The following is a 24295-nucleotide window of genomic DNA, read 5'->3' as shown; positions in this document are numbered from 1 at the left end:
ATTAAGGGTCTAAAGTTATGCTTTAGACACTGCAGTATTCATAACTGCAATGTTTCTGATGCTGGCAGATTAATTGTGTAATGAGCTAAAACATGAGTGCCATACAGTTTTCTTAGCCATATTTTCCATTTCCATCCTTCTAGGAGTTTGGCAGCAAATGTCTGTTTTTACTTCAGTCCTCCACGTTCTGCAGACACGGGGACACACATGTGTAACAGCAGTAGTAATGAGATTCTTGTTAATGTTAATTTTGACATGCGGGGTAGTATTTTGTTGTCCATTCCTAATGGAAGTAAGTGCAAAGCATTGCTTGCAGCTGGAGACAGTCTTTAATCTATTGTATGCCAACATGGACTGAAGTCAACCAGAGAGGAGTTTACTGGAAACATCAAAGATGACCCTTTCTGGCTTATTGAGCCATGTTTCTGCTTCGTTTAAACTTTCATCACAATAAAAATCTGTGGCTGCATTTGCAAGACCAAACCCATCACCAGGCATGGATCTGGCAAGGCTGGAGGGGCCTCGCCACCATCCAGGCTGATGTCTCAGCTAGCACAGGTCTTGGTGTCACTGCCCACTGCAGGGCTGTGTAACCCTGCTTCTGACAGGCAAGTCCTCATGGGTGAATGGCAGCGCCAGTTGGAAATCCCATCATGAACTATCATTTTGATTAGCAGGTTGATAAGGCATCCTTCAGAGAAAGCAGGGTGGGGAGTTTAAAATGTGAGACAAAGGCAAGCAAACTCTGAATTTGGAAATCCTTTCAAAGGGCAGAAACAGATTTTTAATTACTTTAATAGAGTAACAGTGATTCTTATTCTGGTGTGCTGTGTTGGCAGACCTACATGTGGGAAAGTTTACAAAGTTATTAGCTCAGAAGTTAAGTAAGTGCAGAAAGCTGAGTTTTTAAGCTGAAGGGAGACAGAGGTATTTCAGGATGCTGAAATTTTCTCTCTGCTTTCATACCAGCAAGCATAATCTCACAGAGTCATTTCAACATCTGTTAATTACTGTGTGGCTTAGCTATAAATTGAGGCAAAACTCCTAATGGTTACTTAGTTTTCTCCTGCTCTTAAATATTTTATTCCTCTTTATCCCAAGGGTCTCATATTTGCCCTTAAATCAAAGATAGGATTTAGACATAAAATTATTTCTAGTGGGTGTTCATGAGCCTAATGATGGGATGAGTTTTCATCCCTTTCACTCACAGGAATTTTGACTAGGGAAAGTAAATCAGGTTGCAGTAACTGAGAACTGCCAGTGGTGACAGCAGCGTTGTGGTGTATGGCCCTTTCCATGCCACCTGCAGGCATCCAGATGCAGGGCCTCTGACAGTGCTTGGCTTTGTCTGACCACATCAGAGCACTTGAGATGTGTATGCCTGATTAATCACTGAAAAAAAGCAAAGATGTTAGGACATACCTGGCTGAAACCCAAGTGTGACAGACGGGGAGAAAATTTACCTACCATCTTTGTATCAGCAGCACATGTGTGACAGGGGGGAGGAGGGATGCTGGGCTCTTGTCAGCCTGCGGCGATTTAAATCCACAATCCCTTCCTTCCCAGGAGCTTCCAAAATGTGGGCAGGCAGGAGCACCAGTTTAGGGAATGAAGAGGGAAAAAGGTCTCCTGATGGTGTGGCTGTGGGCTCAGGTTATTCCCCTGGGGAGGTGGAGGCTTGATCCTGTTCCAAGGGGTTCATCTGCCCTTAGCAACCGACAAGCTGGATCCTTCCCAGAGATTGTGCTTCTGTGACATGGCTAATCCTGTACCATGTCAAAACCAATGCAGCCCTGTGCCAGAAAGCACAAATGTATGCAGTGCTCATTAAAAAGCTCCTATGCAAGTTTAAATCCCTTCCAGCATTGTAGAACAGGCAATTTTGTCCTCAGAAGCAGGATCAGGTATTGTCTGACCCCACAGCCAGAGTAAATTTTAAAGCCCCAAACTGTTCAGTTTGACAGAAATAGAAGCAAGCTTATATCTGATCCAGATCAGGCTTTTTCCTACTGGCAACTGGCAGCTGGCAGATACAATATTAATGATGATAGACTTAAGTTGTGTAGTATTTACTGGCTGGTATGTGCTTTATGTGTGATCTATTTGCACATCTTCACTTAAAACAAGTGCAGGAAGTGAATTTGCTTGTGGTGCCCAGAGGGAAGCTCCTTTTTGGTACAGTTTGGCAAAGGGGCATTAAGAAGTGATTGCATGTATTTGTGTGCATCATGAGCAATTCTCTACTTTTCTTAGCAAAAAAGGATCACTGTTTCTTGAGGCTAACAAGGATGGGAGGCAACGTGGCTGCTTGCAGCCTTCAGCACTTGCAGACGTTCTTAACTCCCCTGGCTCACCAGTCTATTCAGCATGGAGAGCTAACAGCTTGCTTCTGTACCTCCTGTGCACTCATTCAATGGCACCTTTGTCCCATGAAAGCAGCAGTCTCTGACTGGTTTCTTTTTGCTTGCCTCTCCTTAACCTCATTCACACTTCACAAAACCACCAGATAGCTCTGTTGGACAAATCTTGCCTTTCAAGAGGCATAGCAAGGGCAAGAAAGCCAGTTAAGGTTTATTAATTAATGTGTCTGCCTGTGTTTGGGACGACTTGATTCAGTGACCCAGACAAGTCCCTTCTGGACCCATGGTCCTGAGTTCAAGGAAGAGCTTGGTTGTTAGAGCAAGGTAAAGCATGAAGGGAGGTTAAAATGCATTGGCATGTTTTGTGGGCTTTCCTCCACCTTCCTTGCCAGTTACTCACTTGTCCCCCACCTTTTTTATCTCATTTGCTAAAAACTACCTCTTGCCTGCGTCTCTTCATCCTCTCTTGTTTGATGTTCATTAGGCCAGTAATTACTTCTAATTCAGTGCTTATGAACTGAGGCTGGTATTCATAAACCTTGGTGCCAGGAGTTGGACAGTTGTTCTTAGACGTCCAAGAGAAAGTCAAAGCTGTTGACATAAGTAGGAGTCATGAACTCCTGATGGGTGACAGTCCTGTGCTGCAGCTTGCACACTGCAGCGAGTGGTGAGGAGGAGATATCTGTTAGGCTTTTGACCAATTGGTTATTCACATGGCCCATTTCAGGGAGGAGAGTTAGTTGCTTGGAAGACTGTTTTCCCCTAGCAGCTGCAGCCATGCTGATGAGAACACAGGCCAGTTTGCACCAGCTGGCAGCAGCAAGGCTCAGCCTCCTGGTCAGTCACCTCGCTCCCCAGTGCCTCGGCCACCCACGGCTGCGAGCTGGAAGGAAGTGACAAAGAGAGAGACAAAATGGATGTATATGTGGACTGACATAAAAAGTAAGGGAATAATCCCAAGAACATTGTTTTATTTACTTACAATCTTTATTTAGGTTTTCTGCAAATATATAGCAGTGCTTGGAATACCTGCCTTTGAATTTACCCACTGATACGTTTCCATTCCTCGCCTCTTGTCCTCTCCATACTAATGTGTGGCAGCACCTCATTATGTGCTCAAACATTGGTGCCTGATGGGGCACACTGTACCCAGTGAGTGCAGTAAATTGTCCCTGGGTGAAAAAGTAAAATGCTGCTCACAACTTTGTGTCTGTGCTAGAGGTGTACGGAGTAGGATTTACCGAGCAGAAACAAGGAGAAGGTAATTGAGAGCTTTGATCCTGGCACATTCCTGTAGTAATCTAAAATCAATACCAGATGTCATAGGAGTCTCATTAATATCTTAAGAGCCAGCAATCTCCAGTAATAATGAAACAACATATCTTACAAAGAATGAAAGTACGTAAGATTGTTCATACACATTTATACCGTCTCTTTTTATGTAGGTGTATTCACGCTTAAGTGATCAGAATTCATGTACAAGAAGTGTATTACAGACTCAGTTATGTAACAACTTCCATCATTTCAAGTTAGTTTTAGTTTCTGAGCTACCTACTTAAAATCTTTGCTATAGTGCAAGTCAGATTAAGCCTCAGTTAACATACGTAGCTTTTTTGTTACAATTTTTAGTTCTGTGGGCAAATAGCTAGCTCTCACAAGTAGCACATTTAAATACCGGGCAGATACAAGCATAACTTTTTGTAATGAAATTCACTTTAAGGGGGAAATAAAAGCTTTTCTCAGAAGGTAGTAAGGCAGTGGAATAGGTTGCCCAGAGAAGCTGTGAATGCCCCATCCCTGGAAGTATTCAAGGCCAGGTTGGATGAGGCTCTGAGCAACTGGGTCTAGTGCATGGCATCCCTGCCCATGGCAGAGGGGCTGGAACTAGATCAGCTTTAAGGTCCCTACAAACTTAGGCCTTTCTGTGATTCTATGACAAGAATATAATCTTTTCTAGATTTAGAATTAATGAAATACATAGTAATAAACTCATTCTTTTAAGAAGAAGCATTAAGGAGCAAGGCAGGAGTGGCACTTCTTTCAAAATAGTTTTCTGGGGCTAAATCAGCTGACTAGGTTGTTCAGTTGCTTTTAAATAAAGTACTAGATTGTCCCTAATGCTCAGATTGAGGTTGAATTCAACACATTGAATATCATCACGTGTAAGTTGTGATTTTAAGAAGCACAGTCGGAATGATTCTCATTCTGCCTAAAACAATTGAATGTTTCAAACAATTTCTAAGTCATGTTTGTCTGATATAGGTTCTCTGACAACAGCCTTTGCTTTGATAAGCAAAAGGTGTTTGCCATCCATGAAGAAATAATAAGCAATCCAAACATAGCCAGCATTACTGAGGCACCTAACCTGTGCCTGTAGAAAGGTAATAGAAGAAGTACTGTGCCACTATAAATGCACTTTAAATGTGGTTCCAGAAGGGGTTGTTCCATCAGCTTACTGAATGTATTTAACAGTATTTTCCTTATGAAATTCTGTAACATAAAAACCACAGCTGAAAGTTAGTCTATAATCAGTGTTCTTTTGCTCACAGGTGGTTTGCAGCTAACACATAAATTAAAATTTAAGACCAGCTTTCCCTGGATTCATCACTCATTTGTGGAGTGCTTTCTTTTCAAGAGCCTAGCTATTCATCAGTCCTACTGTTATGGATGCACAGCTCCTGAAGTATCTGCAGCCCTCCCATTTTTCATTGTAACTCAGTTCCTTTTGTAGAGTCAGTAAGCACTGTAACATAAGAAAGATAGCATAATGGCAGATTTAACTATGACTTTTGGAGCTGCTCCATAGCTGTGGGCCCACTGAGCTGTTCATGGTCTCTAAAGGGAGCCTGTGATACCTATTGTCTAGGTCTGTGGTTAGCCAGAGTTGAGTAGGAATGAATCCCTTCTCAAAAATCATGTTGCAAGACCCAGAAGAAAGTGTCCTGTCTCCTCTGCAATACAGGAGAGCATAAGCTAACAAACTGCAACAGTTAGCTCTTTAAATAAATAACCATGAATTCCCCTATTTTACCAGAGCAGACAAAATAAACACATTTTTACTCAAATCTCTGCCTGTCTTTCCCCTTGCTATGCCTGCCTTGCAGATTCAGACATCTCTCCAGTTTTACTCTCTTCCTCAGCTGCTTTGGGTGTCTCTCAGCACCTACTAATCCCATGTGGCATTTATTGAGTAAGGAGAAATGTCTCTTTCTCCACATCTATGGCACAAGCAAGCCCCAGTTCCTCTCAGCACTCCCAAGTCACAGTTGTGCCCCGTATTTCCCCTCTCTACCCATCTCTTGGTTCCCTCCCCCTGTCCTGCTGAATTCTGCTTTCTTCCCCTTTGAAGGACAGCAGCCATCATAAGAGGGAAGGCAGGTCACCTGCCTTTCTGTTCTCCTCTCCTTCCCTGTTATGTTTTTGGCAGAAAAGCTAACTCTGGTGGCCATCTGCCTGGTGCACACCCAGCTGTTCTCACTCCTCCTCCTCCACAGAACAGGGGGGAAGATAAAGTGCAAGAGCTCAAGGCTCAAGATAAAGGCAGGGAAGGGAGATCACTTACCAATTACCTTTACAGGCAAATAGGACTCGGCACAGGGAAAAGTAATTTATTGTTAATTAAAAGTAGATTTGGATGGTGAGAACCACAGTCCCCAATCCCCTTTTCCAGGACTCCCCTCCTTTATTCCCAGCTCTTCTCCCTGCTGGGATGGGGGCTGTGGTTAGTCCATGATTGTTCCTCTCTGCTGCTCTTTCTCCTCACACTGTTCCCTTGCTCCATTGTTGGTTCCCTGTAGACAGTAGATCCCATCAGGGCAGTCTCCTCCAGGGACTGCCCCATTATGGAGAACGTTCTCCCCTCCATCTCCTTGCACATTGGTATCTGCAGAGCTGTTTCACATGATCCCAGAACTGTTAGTATTGGAAGTGACTTCTGGAGATCAACCAATCCAACACCCCCGACAAGCCAGGGTCACCAGGAGCAGGTGACACAGGAACACATCCAGGTGGGTTTTGAATGTCTCCAGGGAGGGAGGCTCCGCAGTCTCCCTGTGCAGCCTGTTCTTGTGCTCTGCCACCCTCAGTGTAAAGTGTTTCTCACACTTTTTTCCCTTGCTCCTTTCCTGGCCAGTTGTTTTACCTTTTCTTAAACCTGTTTTCCCTGAGACACCCCCACTGTCTGCAGGGCTCAGCTGTGCCCAGCACTGTATCTGCCATGGGGCAGCCCTGGCTGCTCCTCATACAAGTTCCTGCTTGTTGCTGCCAGCATCTGGGCACTTACTCCATTGTCATGCAGTATGGATACTGTAAGCTGTGGACAGGTAAAACAATCCTGCAATTCCTGATCTTCAGATATTTGTAAGACCTGAAACTGGGTGACTTTTCATAAAAATGCGTTAGCCCCACTGATACTGGTCACCTGAATGTTGGTTGCCTGTGTGGGGTTACACATAGTGTGGAGTGAAGGATCCTTCAGAGGCTGACAGTGGTGTTGAATTATGTCAGAAATCAGGACTGGGGTTTTGGATGCCTAAATTTTAATTGAGTGGAGTGACATGGGTTCCATCCTGATATCTCACAATGAACATTCAGAATCAGAGATTGCTCCTGAAATTTTGCTGTCAATTGTATTTTTGAGTGTTCTGTGTTGTTCAAAGCAGATGTAACCCTTTTCCTTCTTCCGTTTCCCTTCACTTTCTGAAGTCAAGCAGCATAAGTTACTTGAGGGTAAACTGGGATTTTGTTGGATGTGGTCTGAGCAGTGATTTTAAGGTACTGCTGAGTGCATTGGTGTAGCCTCTGTGAATTCACAGACCTGCATGCCCTGGAAGTGCTCACATCCAGCTGTGGCACCTCTGGGTGGCTTTGCCCACCTATCAGCTGATTTGGGAAGCTCAGTGCTCTCCAGGCAGAGCAGGCAGACGTGTTGTGCGCCCTGATGTTGTTCTGGGACAAGATTAATTTCAGCACACTCATATTAATCCATTATATGTCTCTTTCCAGCACAAATGGACCCCCGAGGCCTATCTCCCAGACAAATTAAAAGTGACAGTGATGATGACGACCTGCCAAATGTGACCTTAGATAGCGTTAATGAAACTGGATCTACAGCGCTCTCCATAGCCAGAGCAGTACAAGAGTAAGTATCGCTTTCCCAGACAAGATGAGTGTTGCTGAGGCATTCCCAGGCCCACGAGGGCACCACTGCTGCAGGGCTGTCCTCCTGCCTGCAGGCAGCATACCTGCCAGCACCTTTCCCTGGAGATTGATTCCCTTTCTTGGAAGAGATGACTGTATCTCTTGTCTCTCTCATGATCTTTTCCTTTCTTTCTCTCTGCCCTCATTATTGAGTTTCGTACTGAAGTTGTTTCTTCCCCTTGATGTACTTGGAAAGCTTGCAGTGGGTTTATATCCTCTCCAAAGAGAGACCAGGTTAGATTACTCAAAAACCATGTATTTTTTTCTTGACTGAAAGCAGCATCAAGAAGTTGATAGGAAATAGCAGCATTTCTCCTGAAGGACAGTGTCATTGGAAGGAAATTATTGAGGGGCTTCGAACAATTTTCCACTGCGGTTATTTTTCTGTGTACTTTTGCTAACTGGGTGGACAAATATTTTCTTAATTTAGTACCTGTACTGCTTGTTTGAAAAGAAGGAAGCAGTTTATCATGAACATTTGCAATTCTGTAGATGCATGAGGTTGGTCAGTCACTGTAGCAGCTGGAAGGGAACCAACTGTGAGGTAAATAAGTATTAATATCCTAATTTTATAGGTGAGGAAAATGAGGTTATGCATAAAGGTCACTCTGTTGGTCTGAAGCAGAGCTGGAAATAGAACTAGAGCCTCCAGGCACTGAAGCCTGTGCTAGACCCACAAAAGATGTTACTTTATCTGAGAGGTTCAAAATATGGGCATTCTGGACATTATGAAATAAAAATGGGTGTAATTAAGGCCATTAGACATTGCTATTGTATAAGTTATTATAGATGCATTTTAAATGTCTTAATATGGTATCTAAAAATGTTTTGCTTTGTTTTCCTGGACATCAGCAGCTAAAAGAGCTAAGCCATGTTTGGGGAGGTACTGCCTTTGGGTTTTTTTTTGCCAGACATGTACTACCTCTTCTGTCAGCCAAGCACCATAACTGTGAATCTCAGATTGATATTCTCCTTAAGCAGAGAGAGAGGTGTTTGTGAGCAAGGCAAGACAAGGTGTTGGTTCTGTGATTAGCAGGCTCCCTTTCTAACAGTGATAAAGGAGGGGAGAATTTCTTTGCCAGTGAGGCTATTGCTTGATAGACAGGTCCCATATGTATTTTCAATTTTCTAGTCACAACAGCAGGCCCCGAAGTGCTAAGTATTTTTTCTCAATTTATAGCACACATAGTAAGCCAGAAAAATAAAACAATGTGTCGTGATTTTGCAGTAAATGATTTTGCACTGTCTAATTACTGAACAAAGGAAGTATGGAGCAGTAGCAGATAATTTCAATATATGACTGGCAGGCAGATACTGTTCTCCATGATGGATATTGCTTGAACACTTAGGGAATTGGTCAAACCATGGGAAGCTTTTTTTAGCTTTTGTACAATGCATTTCACAGTTTGTGAAGGTAAATATGTTGAGTATTACTTGACTTACTCTGGAGCTTAAGAATCAAATTAAGAAATTTAATAATATAACATCAACTTGTTCTTGTTACAGGTTTTATTTAAACAGTAATCTGTTAGTTTATTTCAAGAGCCCCATTAGGAAAATCTAATTTGACTGTGATCTGTAATTTGTCATCTTTACTTCATTCTCAGTCACAGACTCCACACACACAGTTGCTGAGTTGAAAAGGAGTGTTGGCACTTCATGCTAACTGCACTCAATCTATTTCTTACTTGGTCTGCAATATTGTGCTCTACAGGGCAGGCTCTATTTTGATTTTAGGCATTTAATATGTACCTTAATATTAGATGTTTAGCAAAGGAGTCCGCTGAAAAAGAAACTCTCATTCTACATAGCCTTGTTGCAGAGAGGAAAGTTCCTCTGAAGCCTTCCAGAGGGAGATCCTGTGTGCTCAATTTCAGCATCTAAACTTAGCAGACAGGAATTTCCTCTGAGGACATGGAAAGACACCTACTGTTCTGCTGAATAACCGGGCAGCCTAGGGACATGCACAGAAAGACTCTTCAGCAGTCAGTGAAGTGTAGGTCAAAGCTTAGTGCCTGAGGGAGGCAGGCTGGCCCTCGAGTCTGGATGACTGTCCCACAGAGTGTGTTGTTTTCTAATTGAGCTTGTGAGCTCTTTCTGGTCAATAGTTGCCCAAAAAATAACTTCTTGCAGAGAGTGGCTGGGAACTACACCTCAGTACTTCGAAAATGATGGGAGCATCCTTTTCTTCAGTACCAATTGGTGTTTTACAGTCTTGTCTTTGTTAAACACCATACCAATTTTTAGGTGCTTGGTAGCAGGTGTGAGACAGCAGCTGATCTTTTCCTGCTTGTTTTTCAGGCATGTTTTAAATTATTCTGCATAAGGCTTATGAATATAAATATATGTATATATATTTGCCTACTGCCACCTATTCTCTTGAAAGCAGTAAGGGGGTTCAGACTCTGGGGCTTTCAGAATCTGGTAGTGGGCATTGCTTTGGGTTGATGCTGTAGAGCCCCTCACACAGCATGTGGGGCTGTGAGGGATTGCCTCAGTGCCCTGCCTTTCCTTGCCTCCTGCCTTTCCCTGTGTGCAGTCTGTGGGGCTCAGGACTGATCTTGCCTCCATGGCTATCTGCATCCCAGGCAGGTACCTCACTCCCTGCATAGGGCTAGCAGCAATCCCTGTGCCCTGTTGGAGCTGTGTAATTCAGAGGCAGAGAGACACTCCAGGCTGTGAGCTCCCGTTGCTCTCCGTGGCCCAGGGGTGGTGCAGCAGCTGCCTGGGACACACGTCAGCACTGCACATCCCTGGTGCCACGGGAGGCCACGGCAATCCCTGCCTGGGGAGCTGCTGCGCCAGAAACTGGGAGTGGCAGCGCTGTCCTGAATGCTCCTGCATCTTCCCTTGCATCTCAGTCTGCCACCTTTGAACCAAAGGGAAATCAGCTTGTCAGTTTTTGGGGGGTAACTGTTGTTTTAATACAGCCATTTTTAAGCTTGTTGGTTTGGAAATGACACTTACATAGCTGGGTCACAGGACAGTTTGGAATGCCTATTTCAAAGCTTTGCTCTTCATGTCCTCTTAAACTGGGTGGCATCCACCTATGTTGCTGCTTTGTTTTGGGTCCACTGTAGTCTTACAGGAGCAAAATTCTTAGGAATGAAAATTTTGACAATGAAACACTAAGAGCCACGTGTTTGGCATTAGTTCTTATTTACACAAACAGAATGTAATTTCCTTGCATATTTGTAAAGTGACCAAGTATGACAGTTTTTTCTCAGGAAAATTGCCTTCTTGCTGCAAGCTTTATGTTGGCTGAGCTTCCAGACTTCTTTCTCAGTAGTTCTTTTGGAATGAGTTCGCAGTTCTCTTTCAGTTCAACAAACCCAATCAATAATGTAAAATTATAGATAAATAAAGTCATTATTTCAAGCAGGGTGCTTCAGTGAAAATGCTTCCCGTGACAGTGCTGGTTTATGGAAAGTGCTGTGTCTTACAAAATACGGGCTAAGAATTGTTTATTAATCTCAGATAATACACTCTGACTGATAATAAATATTGCAACATTATGTAGATTTCAGTGGGCTTTGCATTGTAAGCAGCATTTCATCCTTTCTGTGGCATGTTTTACAAACTTATTTTGACATGTAACATCTAACAAAGAGCAGATTTGCCTCTATGTGCCTGACACCACTGATGCTTATTACACAGCAAGAATAGCATCATATATTCAGAACCAAGTCTCAGATACACTCCAGAAATCTTTATGAAGCCAGGGGAGGAGAAGGCATTAGTCAACCTCTGTAAGATCAGTAAAACTTTTTTAGGGTCTCTCACAGAGGCAGCATGCTGTTCCCTCAGCCTGACAGCCTTTCCATCCCTAGGCAGAACTGATGCAGGATGGCCTCAAGAGCCACCTCCATGGCACATACTAATGCAAACCCTGAACAGAGCATTCATCTCCTTATTTCCTGCACACTTGTGTGGTAAAATATAATATTTTGCAGCATGCAGCTCTCCCCTCCTTGAATATGCATAATTTAAGTTCTCCTACTTGCAGAAACTGAGGGCAGAAGCAGGAGAGGCAGAAGGTGATTTTTAGTGGGAACTTTTGACCAGTATGTTGGTAAAAATCCAAAGGTGCAGAACTTCCTCTTTTTCTCTGGGCTACTTTTCTCCTCAGGTGTTGTAAGTGGAGAAAACTCCTTTGATGGAACCATGTTTTCTTTCAAATGTCAAGGAAAAGAGGAACTGTACATATAAACTGATGATGCTTCAGATAGTGTATTGTTTTTCTGGAGTAAGGGAGAGACAGAAATTTCAGAGAGGAAATCCTGTCTACTTGTAGTAATAGCTGCAGTTAATTCACAGAGATGGGATTTGTCATTTGTATGTGACTGCTCTGACCTTTAACATGAATTCCTCTTTAGGCTGAGCTGGGTGCCTTGGAGTGCTTGTATGAAAATGAGATTAGGGACCCTACCCCTGTTCTCTTTGGCTACTTTATGTGATTGATACATTGGTGGTAATGTGATCATCTTACTTTATTTTTAACTTCTCTGGCATCTGTTACTGCAGTACAGTAAGAGTTAGTTTTGGATACTGCAGAAGCAAAAAGGAGACTCCACAACAGACAGACAGTATAGCCACCATACCAATGTACTCTCTTAAATTAGTACATGCTTTTCAAATCTGATTTATTTTTCCTAAATATCTTTTTTTCTCCCTCCTCTTCTTCTTTGTAAATCAACTTCAGCAGTTTAGTTTTATCTCTTTAGAAGTTTGTATCTTTATTGCCATCAGCCGTTCGTTTTCTACATTTTGTTTTAGTTTGTTTTCCTGCTTTGGTCGCAACCATTACTACTGTTGAGCTATTCATTATAGGGAACTTTCACCTCATATTTTCCTTCCGCTTGCAGACAAAATACTTTGTCCAGAGTCTCCAAAAACCATAAGGAAGGATGTTTCAGCAGTGTTTGTGTGAACTTTGCTTCCCTCTTCTCTGGTACATCTGCCCGTGCTCATTTTAAAACTGGCACACAACTGAGTGGCGACTTTACATATGGAAAATTGGCTAGTGCTCATCCAGGATTCCTCAAAAAAGTTTGTTTTTTTTTTTTCCACTGGAGAACACTAATTGGTTTGAAGTGAAGTTGTGGGGATATATCAATTTCAATTTTACTTGTCTCATGAAGAGTACTCAAGTCTGGGATGCATTTTTCCATTGCAGCAAGACTTTAGAGCAGAAGGTTACATAGTTGCTGCAATTGCAGGGAAATTGGACCACACACTCAGAACTGTCTATGGGCCTCTGACCTCCCCAGAGGCTGGAACATGGTGAGGCTCCTCCTTGGCCTCCTCCAGAGTTATTCTACAAACTGAACTGACTTGCTAAAAGTATTGAGAGGCGTTTGTGCAGATACGTAAGCGAGAGACAGTAGTGACATAGAGCCCTGCAAGGCTTCTGTGTTATGGTTGGTGCCCCCACTGTGTCATTATTTCAGGGATGTTTCTGTTCTAGTTTTGTTTTATTCTTTGTCAGCAGTCCCAAGTAAGTATCCTGTGGCAGAAAAGAAGAGGTTTCTGCAGTGAAAACTGTTGCTGGATTGGATGCTGGCTACTGAGCCAAGGGCACTGCTGAGCTGGCAGTTCAGTCTCAGCTACCTTAGGCACCCTCTGGTAGTGCTGGACTGTCCAATTTGGACATTACCTTGCAGCAAAGTTCCTCTCTCACAATGCAAAATATCTAAAAGTTAGGCTCAAGTATTGTGGATTCCTTTAGTGGAGAGATATTTCTGGGTCTAATCATGTTACCAGTTATGCTCATCTACCTTTCAAAAGGTATCTGTCTTCCCCAGCAGCTGTAAAGAAACCTGGACAAGTGGTTTAGAGAGTGATAAAAGTTTACATTGCTGAAGTTATTTATGAGGAAACCCCCTCTATGTTATTTTCTAAGGCTGTGCTGGAAGTTTGTGGCTTGAGAAGAAGTTGAACTTAGTACATCTAAATTTGACCTGCCCCAACTGTTACAGGTGTGATTTCTCCTACCTACATGCACTCCCTACATGCAGTTCAGACAGCTTGTTGAAAAAGTACTGACTTCTTCTACAGTGGGTTTATATGGCATTTTATAAAGCTATTCCTACCAAAATCTGAATACTCAGAAACATCTGTTTGTTTATAAAAATGAATTGGCCTGAAGCCCTTATTAAGGACTTCAAGAGTTTGAAAGACTCCCTCTGTACCTTTGGGAATTGCTCTTTCTTTAGGCACTAAGTAAGAACCTGGGGTTTCAATAATCCAATAAACCTATATTGTTCTAAAAAGGTTCCTTTTTTAAAATATGTGATGTTTGACAAAAGGAGAGTTGGGCAGTAAAATCAAAGGATGCCATCCTGTGCATGCACTGGGATTTTTTGCTATGAAAATTTTCTGTTATGTGTCCCAAGGCCTTTTGCCAGAATAACAGGATTCCCCATCTGCCAAAGATCATTAGAAACAAGGGCCAGGTGAATGGCAACTGTAAATCAAAACCAACTTCTGCAGAGAAATTAACATCACTTCCTGCTTTGAAAGGGCTGTGTTGCTTAAATGGAAGTGTGTCAGGAGATTGGGGTATTGTCAGTTGTTCCCCGAAGAAAGCTAATTTGAAAATAAGAGTGCTTTTACCTTGATCTACATAAAGTCATATCTTCCTGTCTCCTCTGTAAGAATAAGTTTCCATGACTGTTGAGTAGGTCCTTCTAGAGCTTTTACCATACCATTGCTAGGAGTAATTTTTTTTCTTTTGAGAGAAATATTTAAATTAATTGCATAATAAGCTTGAAGAACTAAGGAATCCTGGTTCTGTTAAAGTCCAAAATCCTGTTTCTGTTTGCCATGAACTTTATTTGGTCTGATGATTAGTCCTGAAACTAACAGAAGTCTGGATTCTAAAGAAAAGAAAAGTAACTCAACACTTAGGCTGTTTGGGGCACCATTATCTTGCAGTGAAAGAGTTACATGTATTGGTTCATTGATACCTTCTTTTTAATTTCCTTTATCTGTCACGAAGAAACTTTCAAAGATCTTGTTTCCCAGCTTCAGTTTAGAGTCTGTATTGAATTCACATATGTCTTCTTAACATAAGTTAGATTTGTTAATTAATTTAAATTTTAGTCTAAGAAGTGCCAATCATTTTCAGGTAGTTGTCAAACTTTGCTATTACTGGAATTTTACATTTCTAAACATGTTTACACAAACATGCTTTGGAATAAAATGCGCTGAAACAAAAGCGTGTGATTATCATTCATAAAGCATTTTTTGTCTTTGGAGTGCTTTGCAAACATTAACTAATTAAATTTTACAGGTCCCCTGTGTGTTCACATATTATAATTATCCACAGGTTAGTGACTTGCTCAAGGCCATGCAGGCAAGGAGAGAATGAGTTGGGATCAGGTACATCTGCCTCTTGCTCCCATGCTTAATCCACTAAAATGTGTTGCTCCAGAGTGAAGCTCAAGTCATTAGTGGTTAGATATGTGAAATGCATTTTATGGATAGTGAGGCAGGCATTCTATAATTGCTTGAAGAGCATGACTCCGAAGAATAAATTATAAATAACATTATGAGTTACTACTACCCAGTTAGCAGTTTGTACACCTGTTTGGCATCTCTTTCCCCAGTGATTTGTTATTCAGCTTTTTATGTTTTGTCTTTCAAATCAGCACAGAAAGCAGGGGCAGAGCTGTGTGCCTGAAGAAATTTAGAGCTATAACAAATACTCATAGGTGTGGATTGGATAGCAGAACACTGCCAGGAAAAGCCACAATAAAACTTCCTCAGCAAACTGCTACTTTGACTTACTGATAAGAAAAAGAAAGAGCATTGTCCTCTGCTGTCACTTGAGCCAAAATTACTTCTTGTTTCATTATCTAGATTAGATAAGTTTTTATCTTTCCTTTTCCATAAGGCAGTTCCTGTGATTTTGACAGACGTACATGCAGCACAATTAAATCTTAATAGCAGTGCTTACACTGATTTATGGAAATATTGTCCTGAGTGTTGAAGTCAATGCATGCAAAACCACAAAAGTTGTGTAGGTCACGGGTATGTAAACTGCATGTAAAGGAGGGAACTGTTAAGCGGGGAACACTGTTGGCAAGGCATAATTGAATGAGCATGTAAATACAGGAATAAAAAAACTAACCTACTTTTTTTTCCCTGCCATTTTCCTTTCTCCTGCATAATGGGAAAAGATTGTGGTAGGTTTCCCCATCTATTAGTTAAATCCTCTTTGACTTGAAGTGATTTCACCACAATCTCATTTCTCACAGCAAGTTCTTTTTATGCTGGAGATAAAAGAAGAGGGAATGGAAGCTCTTGGATGATGGATATGAAGAGAGGGTTTTTTTGTGTTGAGCCTGTGTGCTAAGGAGGTGGCACTGTCCATGTGCATGTGACTTAGAAAATGAGCATTACTATTCTGAATACATCACAGAAAGGATACTTGGACCTCACAGCCACCACACATACGAAATTACTCTAGTCAAAATAAAGGAATTGAAGGCTGAAACAAGGAGTAAAGCAGCACAATGGCTGATATTATAGTATCTAAGCCTGGAGTCATAGTCACAGTCACAGGATTCAGAGTCAAACTCTGCATCTCCATCATTAGAGCAGTGACCAAAGATGTGTCAAGCATGATGTCTGGGTCATATTTTTCTTTATTTATCCTTGCGAAATGTACTGAGTTGCCAGAGGATAAAGCAGTGCAAGGAAGTATGAAAGCTGAGGCAGGCAGAAAATAAGGAAGAGACCAGGGTGGATCAGAGGAGGCAGAACTGGCAGAGCTCTCTTGTCTAGCCTGTGTTGCTAGCTCAGGGGGGCATGGAGCAGGCTGGCAGGCACTGGGGCCGGAGGCTGCCCTAGAAGGGGCTCACCTCAAGGCCTGTGGACAGGATCTGCTGCTGGCTGAAAAGCCCAGCACTGCAAACAGAGCCTGAAAAATAAATTAACCTGGAAATCACCCGAAGCTGACATCAGGCTGTAAAAGAAATACTTGGTTTATGTACTCATTAAAAGTCAGCAGTCCCAGTCTTGTCAAAATGTGTACCTCAATTATTTGCATGAAAAGTACAATATTTAGCATAGTGCTGGGATAATGCATGATAAATCAGGGACACACAGGGCTGTCAGATAGACATATAAGTCACCATGGTATTTCTCTTAAGAACTGATGAGCACTGCTGTTTCTATAATCAGTTGCTTGTCAGGGCCAAAGAGTCAAACCACTGATAAGTTCACAGGAGGAACTATAATAATGACCAAAACCTCAGTCATAAAAGTTTCAAAAGCACAATAATAGAGTAATGTTGTATAACAAATTGTTTGCTGAAAATTATTTACCAAGCTGAACAGGTTGATTCCTTTTGCACTCCATTTTTCCACTTCAGAACTGCTCGGCTGTCTGTATCACCACATGATTTCTGAGATCTTTTGCCATTCCTATAGTCAGAATAACAGAAGGTGGTTCTCCTTTTGCTTGAGAGGAACTGCAAGTACATGCAATTCTGTAACAGGTACATCCTTGCCAATATATTGCATCGCATAGAGGTTCCACTATCCCCAAATGCTTGCAGCACACATGAAGCACTGCAGGTACCCAGGACCAAGATGAGCCACAGCAGCACAGGCACTTGAGACAAGATGCAGATTTTCTGTCTTAGGGGAGGTCTGATGGAGGTGTTGTGAGCTTCTGAAATAGGTGGTTGGCTCCAGCACTGTGGCAGAGCACCTGCACAAGGCATTAACACTCCCGCAGTATAGTCAACAAAGAGTTAAAGGCTTTGAAGTTCAATGGGCAGAGCAATCAGCTTCCTAGAGATGTCTCTACTTACATCCTGGATGGGTACTTGGCTATGAGTTGTTTCTGCTCTCTTTGGAGCTTGGGCTTCTGAACTGTAATAGTTCATTAAAGTAGTTTGGAAAAAAACCAAGAGCAGCTCACATTCCCAACTTTCCATTGTGGAAATGAAGAGATCAAGTTCTGAGCTTACCTGTTTCTGCCTGCTGTAACACCCAGAGTGTGCTGTCCTCTTCCCATTGGCCATCTCTGTGTGAAAATGTGACAGCCAGCAGTGGTGCAGACACCCATCCATGGCATAAAAGCCTGGTATTAGAGCACTAACTCAGGAAGCCAGATATCTGCATTTGTGTGCAAAAGATACCTAGGAGTGGTCCTTTTCCTCTTCTTTATTTTACACTTGCATTTTGGATTGGGAAGAGACTGTTACAGATCCTTTTTATGCTGATTACATGGTCTGAGATGTGTTTAGCCCTTTTCGTAGCACAGATAAGCTTGAGGTTCCAGGGACAAGGATTAGGTATTTCTCTCCATGGTTTCTGGATTGGAGAAGAGGCAGGGTGAGAGGCCACAGCCCTTTGGCTTTCACACCAAACAGAAAGGAGCCATAGTAAATTTAAGGTGTCAGTGAGGTTGTTTGGATGAGTGTCTTTTTTTTCAGTGCCTGGATACTATAGGTTCTAAACAGAGTTTTAGCTATCTGCTAAATTTCCCACTGTCAAAAACTCAACATGCAAATACTTAACCTCAGCAACTGTATCTTGGTCTGCCCTGTTGCTTAGTTGTTAAAAAGGGAACTTTATGAAAAGGAATGTCTAAAATGTAGAGTTATGACTTCCAGGTAATGTATTGATGTTTATATCACCTGTGCAAATAAATGATTTTCCAGTGAGGCACAGAGATGATTGTAAATTAATTGACATGGAAGACAACCATTGGTCTTAATGGTTTCCGGTAACCATTTTTTCCAGTGCATATTGTTTTCATTTGAGGGCTGATTGGGCAGGGGAGATTTTGTCACAGTGCTCTTTGATTAGGTACTGACACAGTTGTAGAATAAAATTTGTACCTATTTGAGACAGTGAGACAAGTACCTGATACATATTTCTGAGAAGGAAAAGACTCCACATGGAGCATGGAAAAAACCAAAACAGTGTTAGGCAGTGATAGAGCTAATAACTTACACTTCAAAAACTCTGCACATAATTTTGTCATCTGCATACCATATTTGTGTCATTATCAGAAATTTAGCATCTAACAAATGGCAAAAACAGTAAAGAAAGCCATTATTTACTGTAGACTTGAAGCAGGGAAGTGTGACAGGTTCAAAGCATTCAGTGCAAAATTTTGAGAGAAAATGGATTGTTAGTAGGTTTCCAAGGGCCAGAGGAAAATGCAATTTTATAAATTAAGCAAAGTTGTTCTGAAAATTTCCTTTTCACTTTCAACAGTTCCTATGCCAACCTGGATATTTTAATTGAGCATTATAAAAGATTCAAAACATTTTCAGTGCAAATACATTCGAGTGCTAGTGTGCTTGAGCTTTTTATTATTCATATTTTTATTCTAATATTTTTGCTAGTTTCTTGGGCATTGGCCTTAGACTACTTTCACAGTACATTTGAGGTCTGAACCACAAACAGAAGGACCAAAGGGGCTTATTCATGTTCTTGGCTTTCTGCAGGTTTTTCTTTTTTTTCCCCCCTAACTTGGTGGAACTTTTTCCAAAAACCATCTGCATGGAGCTTCTTATTTGAGCACATGCAGTAGATCAGAATTTGTCAGTGAAAAGGAACATCTCATGTAATCCAAATCTCAACCAGCATAGGAGTTTGTACAGCTATGGCACTGTATATTGGTGTTTTTCATTATTCAAAATGGTATTTTAGAAGATTGTATATTTTCCCTGGAGTCCCAGTTGTAAGTAAAAATGTTAAAGCCTAAGTTTTTTGGTTTTGTGTGGGAATAATATTACTGATGCAGCAGAATTCTGGGAGAAGACATTCACTGGAGCCACTTCATGGAATGTCTGCGTGCTGTAGATTCTCATTAGAGTTTACCTCTTTGTTGCTGATGATTTTTTAATGAGAAAAATGATAGATCATGATCCGGAATTACCACTGAGTGACATGTGAGTCCTTAAGCTTTGACTTTGCTGCCATGAAAATTAATCACAGAGCTCCTAATTACTTACCATTAGATGGAGCATCTACAGAGCAAATTCAGTTTGAGGAGAGTTTTGAGTGAATGGGAAAATCCTAAAATGTCTTCCACACCGAGGCTATGTGCCTTACTTACTCTGCAGTAAGTGTTCCTCAAACTTGTATAAGTCCCCTTCGATTATTTGGGGTAACTTAAAATTCCTAATTGTCTGTGTTCAATTTCCAGAGAGAGCATGTGGGGCTGTGCCAGGTCAGCTGTTAACCCTTTTCGTTTTTTCAACTCCAGGTATGAAGCATTTTATTGTGTATTATATAATATTCTGTTTTATTGATGAAGTCTAGTAGCAGTGCTTTTCAGGTTTCTTTCCCTCTTTATATCATGACTAGGGGGTATGTGGGGCTAGGCAAGATCTGAAATTGAGTTTTGCAATTGCTTTTTTTATCTTGGGGCTCAAAAGGGTGGTGGGAAAGCTGCAATTTTTAAAATATTTTTTTAATAAATCATAGTGTTTAAAATATAAGAATAGAAAATACCTTTTCTGATGTTTAATAATATAGTTTAAAGTGTTCAAAGTAGTCTACTGAATTTGAGTAAGGAAGTTAATGTGCATCAATGTAGCTCATGTTATAATGGATCATTGCCAATTACCGTGAAGCAAAGCTGCAAAATGTAGGTAGAGCGCTTTGCAAACATCTCCTTGCTTTTATTTCAAGGAGGGCACAATTTTAAAGCCTTCCTATGTAATGTTCCTTGTAGATGGATGGCACAGGGTTTACATGCCAGTCCACTGGCAGGGGGTGACTGGGAGGCCTCAGCAAGTGCTTTGATACCATAAGGGCCCTCGGGCTCACCCCACTTGCCCAGGTAGAAATGATGTCAAAGGACAGAAGGATGTACCAAAGCTGGTAGGGTCCTGTTTTTGTGGGACTCATGGCTGTTGCTTTAGTGGGTTTTAAAGCAGTATGCAGTGAAATGTCCACTCTCAGTGTGCTTGCTTGCCTGCCTGTCCTCCTCCCTGCTTTTGTTTGTTTTGTGTGCCCCTCTGAAGGTTCCTTTGGAGCTGTGTTTGTTATGGGGCAAGTGTAAATTCATCAGCTCGCTGCTCTATCTGCTCTTAGTGACATGTGTTCCTTCTCTCTGTGGAGTACAGAAGAAAAAACAACTTCACGCATTCAATATAAGCAAGTATGTTCCAGAATAAATCAAATTCTTCACATTTATAAGTACAGCTAAGCTTCATAATAAAATTAGGAAGAAAGCATGTTTAAGAGCAATTACATTTTCAAATTGCTAATGAGTAGTCAAATACAGAAGTCATTCCTCAAGACTACTCCTATCTCCAATTTGCAGTTAATTACACTACAACTGGTATATTTATATTAAAAATTTGCAGGATCTTATTACTCGAACATTTTCAAAGTAGCAACAGGACTAATTTCTCTGTTAGAGCTAATACAAATCTTTCAAGGTTTCCTTTACTATGAAATTGAAACTATACATTTATTTTTAAAAATCCCTAGAATGTTCTTTGATCTGATTGTATTATCAGTGCAATGTCAGGAATTACTCTGATGAGCCTACTAGTCTCTCAAAATGTTGTGTTTCTAAAACATACACATATTTCAGATGCAGTTTTTAATGCAGGCTTCTTAAGTTGGCATTAAATTAACTATATAACATTTTGCATGTTGGCTTCTATTCTGCAAGAGGCATTTTCAAGAAGGACACTTATGTTGTTAATTTTTTGCTCTTTGTTGATGTATTTTGCTTTAAAAATCCCTCATGAATTTATTTGGTATTTACATACTGTAGTAATGAATATGAGATCCTACTAATGAGGCCCCCTGAAAAACATGCATGGTTAGATGAAGATGGATGAACATGGTTGTCATCTCATGCAGCAGTTCTAAACTGCTGAAAGTTGGTGTGCTCTGACTGGAGCAAGATGAGACTGAAAGGTAACATTTGGCAAGACAAATAGGTTCTAATGAAAGCAGACATTTGGAAGAGAGTTGGGGGGGAGTTAGGTGTTTTTAAAATAAAGAACCAAATTGATCAAGATGACACATCTGTCAAACCTCATTTGGGCCATGTGGACTTACCTGTAGATTGAAAGGTGGAAGTAAGATCAATTCAAGTAACATCGAAGTCAGTGCATTATTTGAATATGTGAATTCTTATGGTGCACTTGAAATGGCTGACAGTGCTAGGAGTCTTCCCCACAGCTGGTCCCTCCCATTGGGGTATGGCACTGCTGGAGTTTGGGAGCAGTAAATGCTTGTCAGAAGTGAATTCTGCTGCAGTTAAATGCAGCTATGTAAGTGGATATATTTCATTTGAATTAAATTTCATGGCTACATTTCATGAGGTAAGGAAAAATACGCAGTTTTGGGTATTTTTCAACTTGGTATTACTAAACTTATCTTTTTCCACTAAATTGCAAGAAAGTGATCCTTTCATAAAATTACACCGAGAAGTATCGTATTCCAGTTAGGAAAGTACAGAATTTGATACTTCAATTTCTTTGTGATGATGGAGGAACAGAGTGGATCACAAAGTCTTGAAGAAACATTTTTGTAGTGTTTTTTTTCCTAATTTTTCTTATTGGGTTCATCAAATCTACTAAAAGTTGCAAGTTTTACTCCAAACCAATTCCACGCAAATCTACATCTGCTGACCTCTGTGGATGGCCAGAGGCTGGGACGGTTGCCTCAGTTCATGCACATCTAACTGTTCATTTCCTCTAAAACCTGGAGCGTTTTCCAGACTGCCTCCTCTGATCCACTGGGAACAAAGTGATAATGTGTGTGAATTTCACATGTTGGGGGCACAATGTGCCTCTTCATCTTTGCTGTCTTGCTAAGGGTACTGCTTTAGCTCTTGTATAATCTTCCCTGATCCTCTTTTTAACACCTCGTCCACAGGCTCAGCCAGATGGGAGATGTTTGGCAGCTGGAGGACCCAGATGCCAAATTCTGGAATACAGCTTCCCTGCATTGGCACATGGGCTCATGGCTGGCTTCTTGGCTTGCACCTCTCCTAACTTCTTGGCTACTGTCTAGCTGGCAGCTGTGGCACTGCCTCTGGGGCTGTGTTCAGGTCAAGCTGCTTTGGAGTTGGATGGCTTTCCTGATCTGAATTGCTCTGCTGGACACCATTTTCACCTCAGTTCACTCTGACTCTCCACTGTTCAAAGATGAACGTTTGCAGTGTTCTGTTGTACTGCTGACATTTGTAAGACTAATTCGAAGCAGTCCTTCTCATTTGTCATGAGTTCAAAGAGAAAAGAAGCATTGCAGTGCAGAGTACACTGCTTTACTTGTTAGCATTCCCATTAGTTAGTAAGATTGTTTAGGCCCAAGTCTCTACTTGCAATTCATCTCCAGGACCAAATTGTTAACTGAAGAGCACAGGCTTTAAAGGATGTATTTCTTGTGTCTAAACTTTGATTGCTTTCAGCCAAAAGTTAATCTAGCATCTGTCAAACAGAAAAAAACCCCACACATTTGCAGAGGTAGTCTGGATAGTTTTTAAAGAACAGGATAAAAAATGATGATGATGATGATAATAAATAGGAAGTTACTGGTAATAATTAAGTGCACTGCCAGCAGAAAATGCTTGATCTTCTCTTTGCCGGATTTGGAATGTCCTCATTTCACATTTACTTTTACTTCAGGTTTTTTATAGGGCTTTTTTTCTTAGTTTGTTGTTGTTTTGTTTTTTGGGGGTTTTTTTCTGTAAATGAGGTAATGAAAAATTAATGCATCTAGGATAGGCAAAGCATTTGAAGCAATTCCCTATTCTACATATTTTCCGTCATGCAGCTCAGTGCATAAACATTACTTTCAATGGGAAAAACTGCAAAATCAAGAGGTCACTTACACTCTGTATACGTACAGTAAAATTCAGATTAGTCATACGTATTATGAAATTTTCATTCCCTCTCTCAACTAGAGTGGGACTGTGTTGTGCTACACTAGAGGCACTGATACCTCTGTTACACTCTCAGAAAACTTTTTTAATGCTTGAGTGAGTAGTGCTTGTGCTTCACTGTGAAATGAAACTTCTACCTGTATATCAAGGTTAAGCTTTGCAGGTTGAGCTGACCTCTGAGGAAAAGCACTTGAATTCCTCATTATAGTCACTAGAGGGAATTCAATGTCCCGGGAACAACTAAAAAGGAGCCCTTACCCATCTAGTTTAGGTGTGTACTTTAGTGGGCTAGGGAACGTAAGTGCTTCTCTGGAAACACAGCCCAGTTACATCAGATCAATCATTATGGACTGTATAGAGAACCACTTGGAAATAAAAGCATCGTTTTCCCTCAGAGGTAGTCTCTGTAGGCCTTTCTGGATTATAACGGAGCAGAGATGAGTCTCTTGCCAAGCAAACTGGCAGCAGCAACAGCAATTCTCCCACTTTTGCAGAAGAGCTTCATTAATTAGCTCATCAGCAGACTGGGAGACCTGAGGTGTAGGTTCTGAGCACAAGTTGATCTCATTGGGATCCTTGGTGCAGGCCTAATCAGATATGAGGGGAGCAGTGGAGTGTCATCTGCCTTCTTGCTGAATATGGGCAGCTGTATAAATAGGAACACAGAAGTTACGGGATGGGGAAGGAGAGTGGGTAAGAAGAATCCGTATCCTTGCCTGAGCATGGACAGGACTGGGACTGTAGGCTCCCTTTCCTGAAGCAGCAATGGGCCAGAAACATCTGTGGATACTGAGAAAGACCTTTCACTGTTCTTCTCTAGATGCTTAGTGCCCAGATTTCCAGTATGGAG

At 41.4% G+C, this 24295-nt stretch overlaps 1 protein-coding gene across 3 annotated transcripts in view; it reads left to right on the top strand.

Annotated features, from left to right (window-relative positions):
* Positions 1–24295, top strand: part of KLF12 (KLF transcription factor 12) — a 240810-nt gene that overhangs the window by 157458 nt on the left and 59057 nt on the right. For 2 of the 3 annotated variants that reach the window (XM_054271665.1, XM_054271666.1), the window contains exons 5-6: positions 7365–7500; positions 19738–19797. In XM_054271665.1, coding sequence (XP_054127640.1) covers positions 7365–7500; positions 19738–19797 — 196 coding nt within the window. The remainder of the gene's footprint in view (positions 1–7364; positions 7501–19737; positions 19798–24295) is intronic. The other variant, XM_054271667.1, reaches the window with a different exon arrangement.

The sequence above is a fragment of the Melozone crissalis genome, unplaced genomic scaffold (genome assembly GCF_028551555.1).
Source record: "Melozone crissalis strain CALT ecotype California unplaced genomic scaffold, PUWL_Pcris_2 ptg000013l_1, whole genome shotgun sequence".
NCBI classification, from domain to species: Eukaryota; Metazoa; Chordata; class Aves; order Passeriformes; family Passerellidae; genus Melozone; species Melozone crissalis.
Note: the sequence above shows the minus strand (reverse complement) of the source record. Positions and strands in the feature narration are given on the sequence as shown.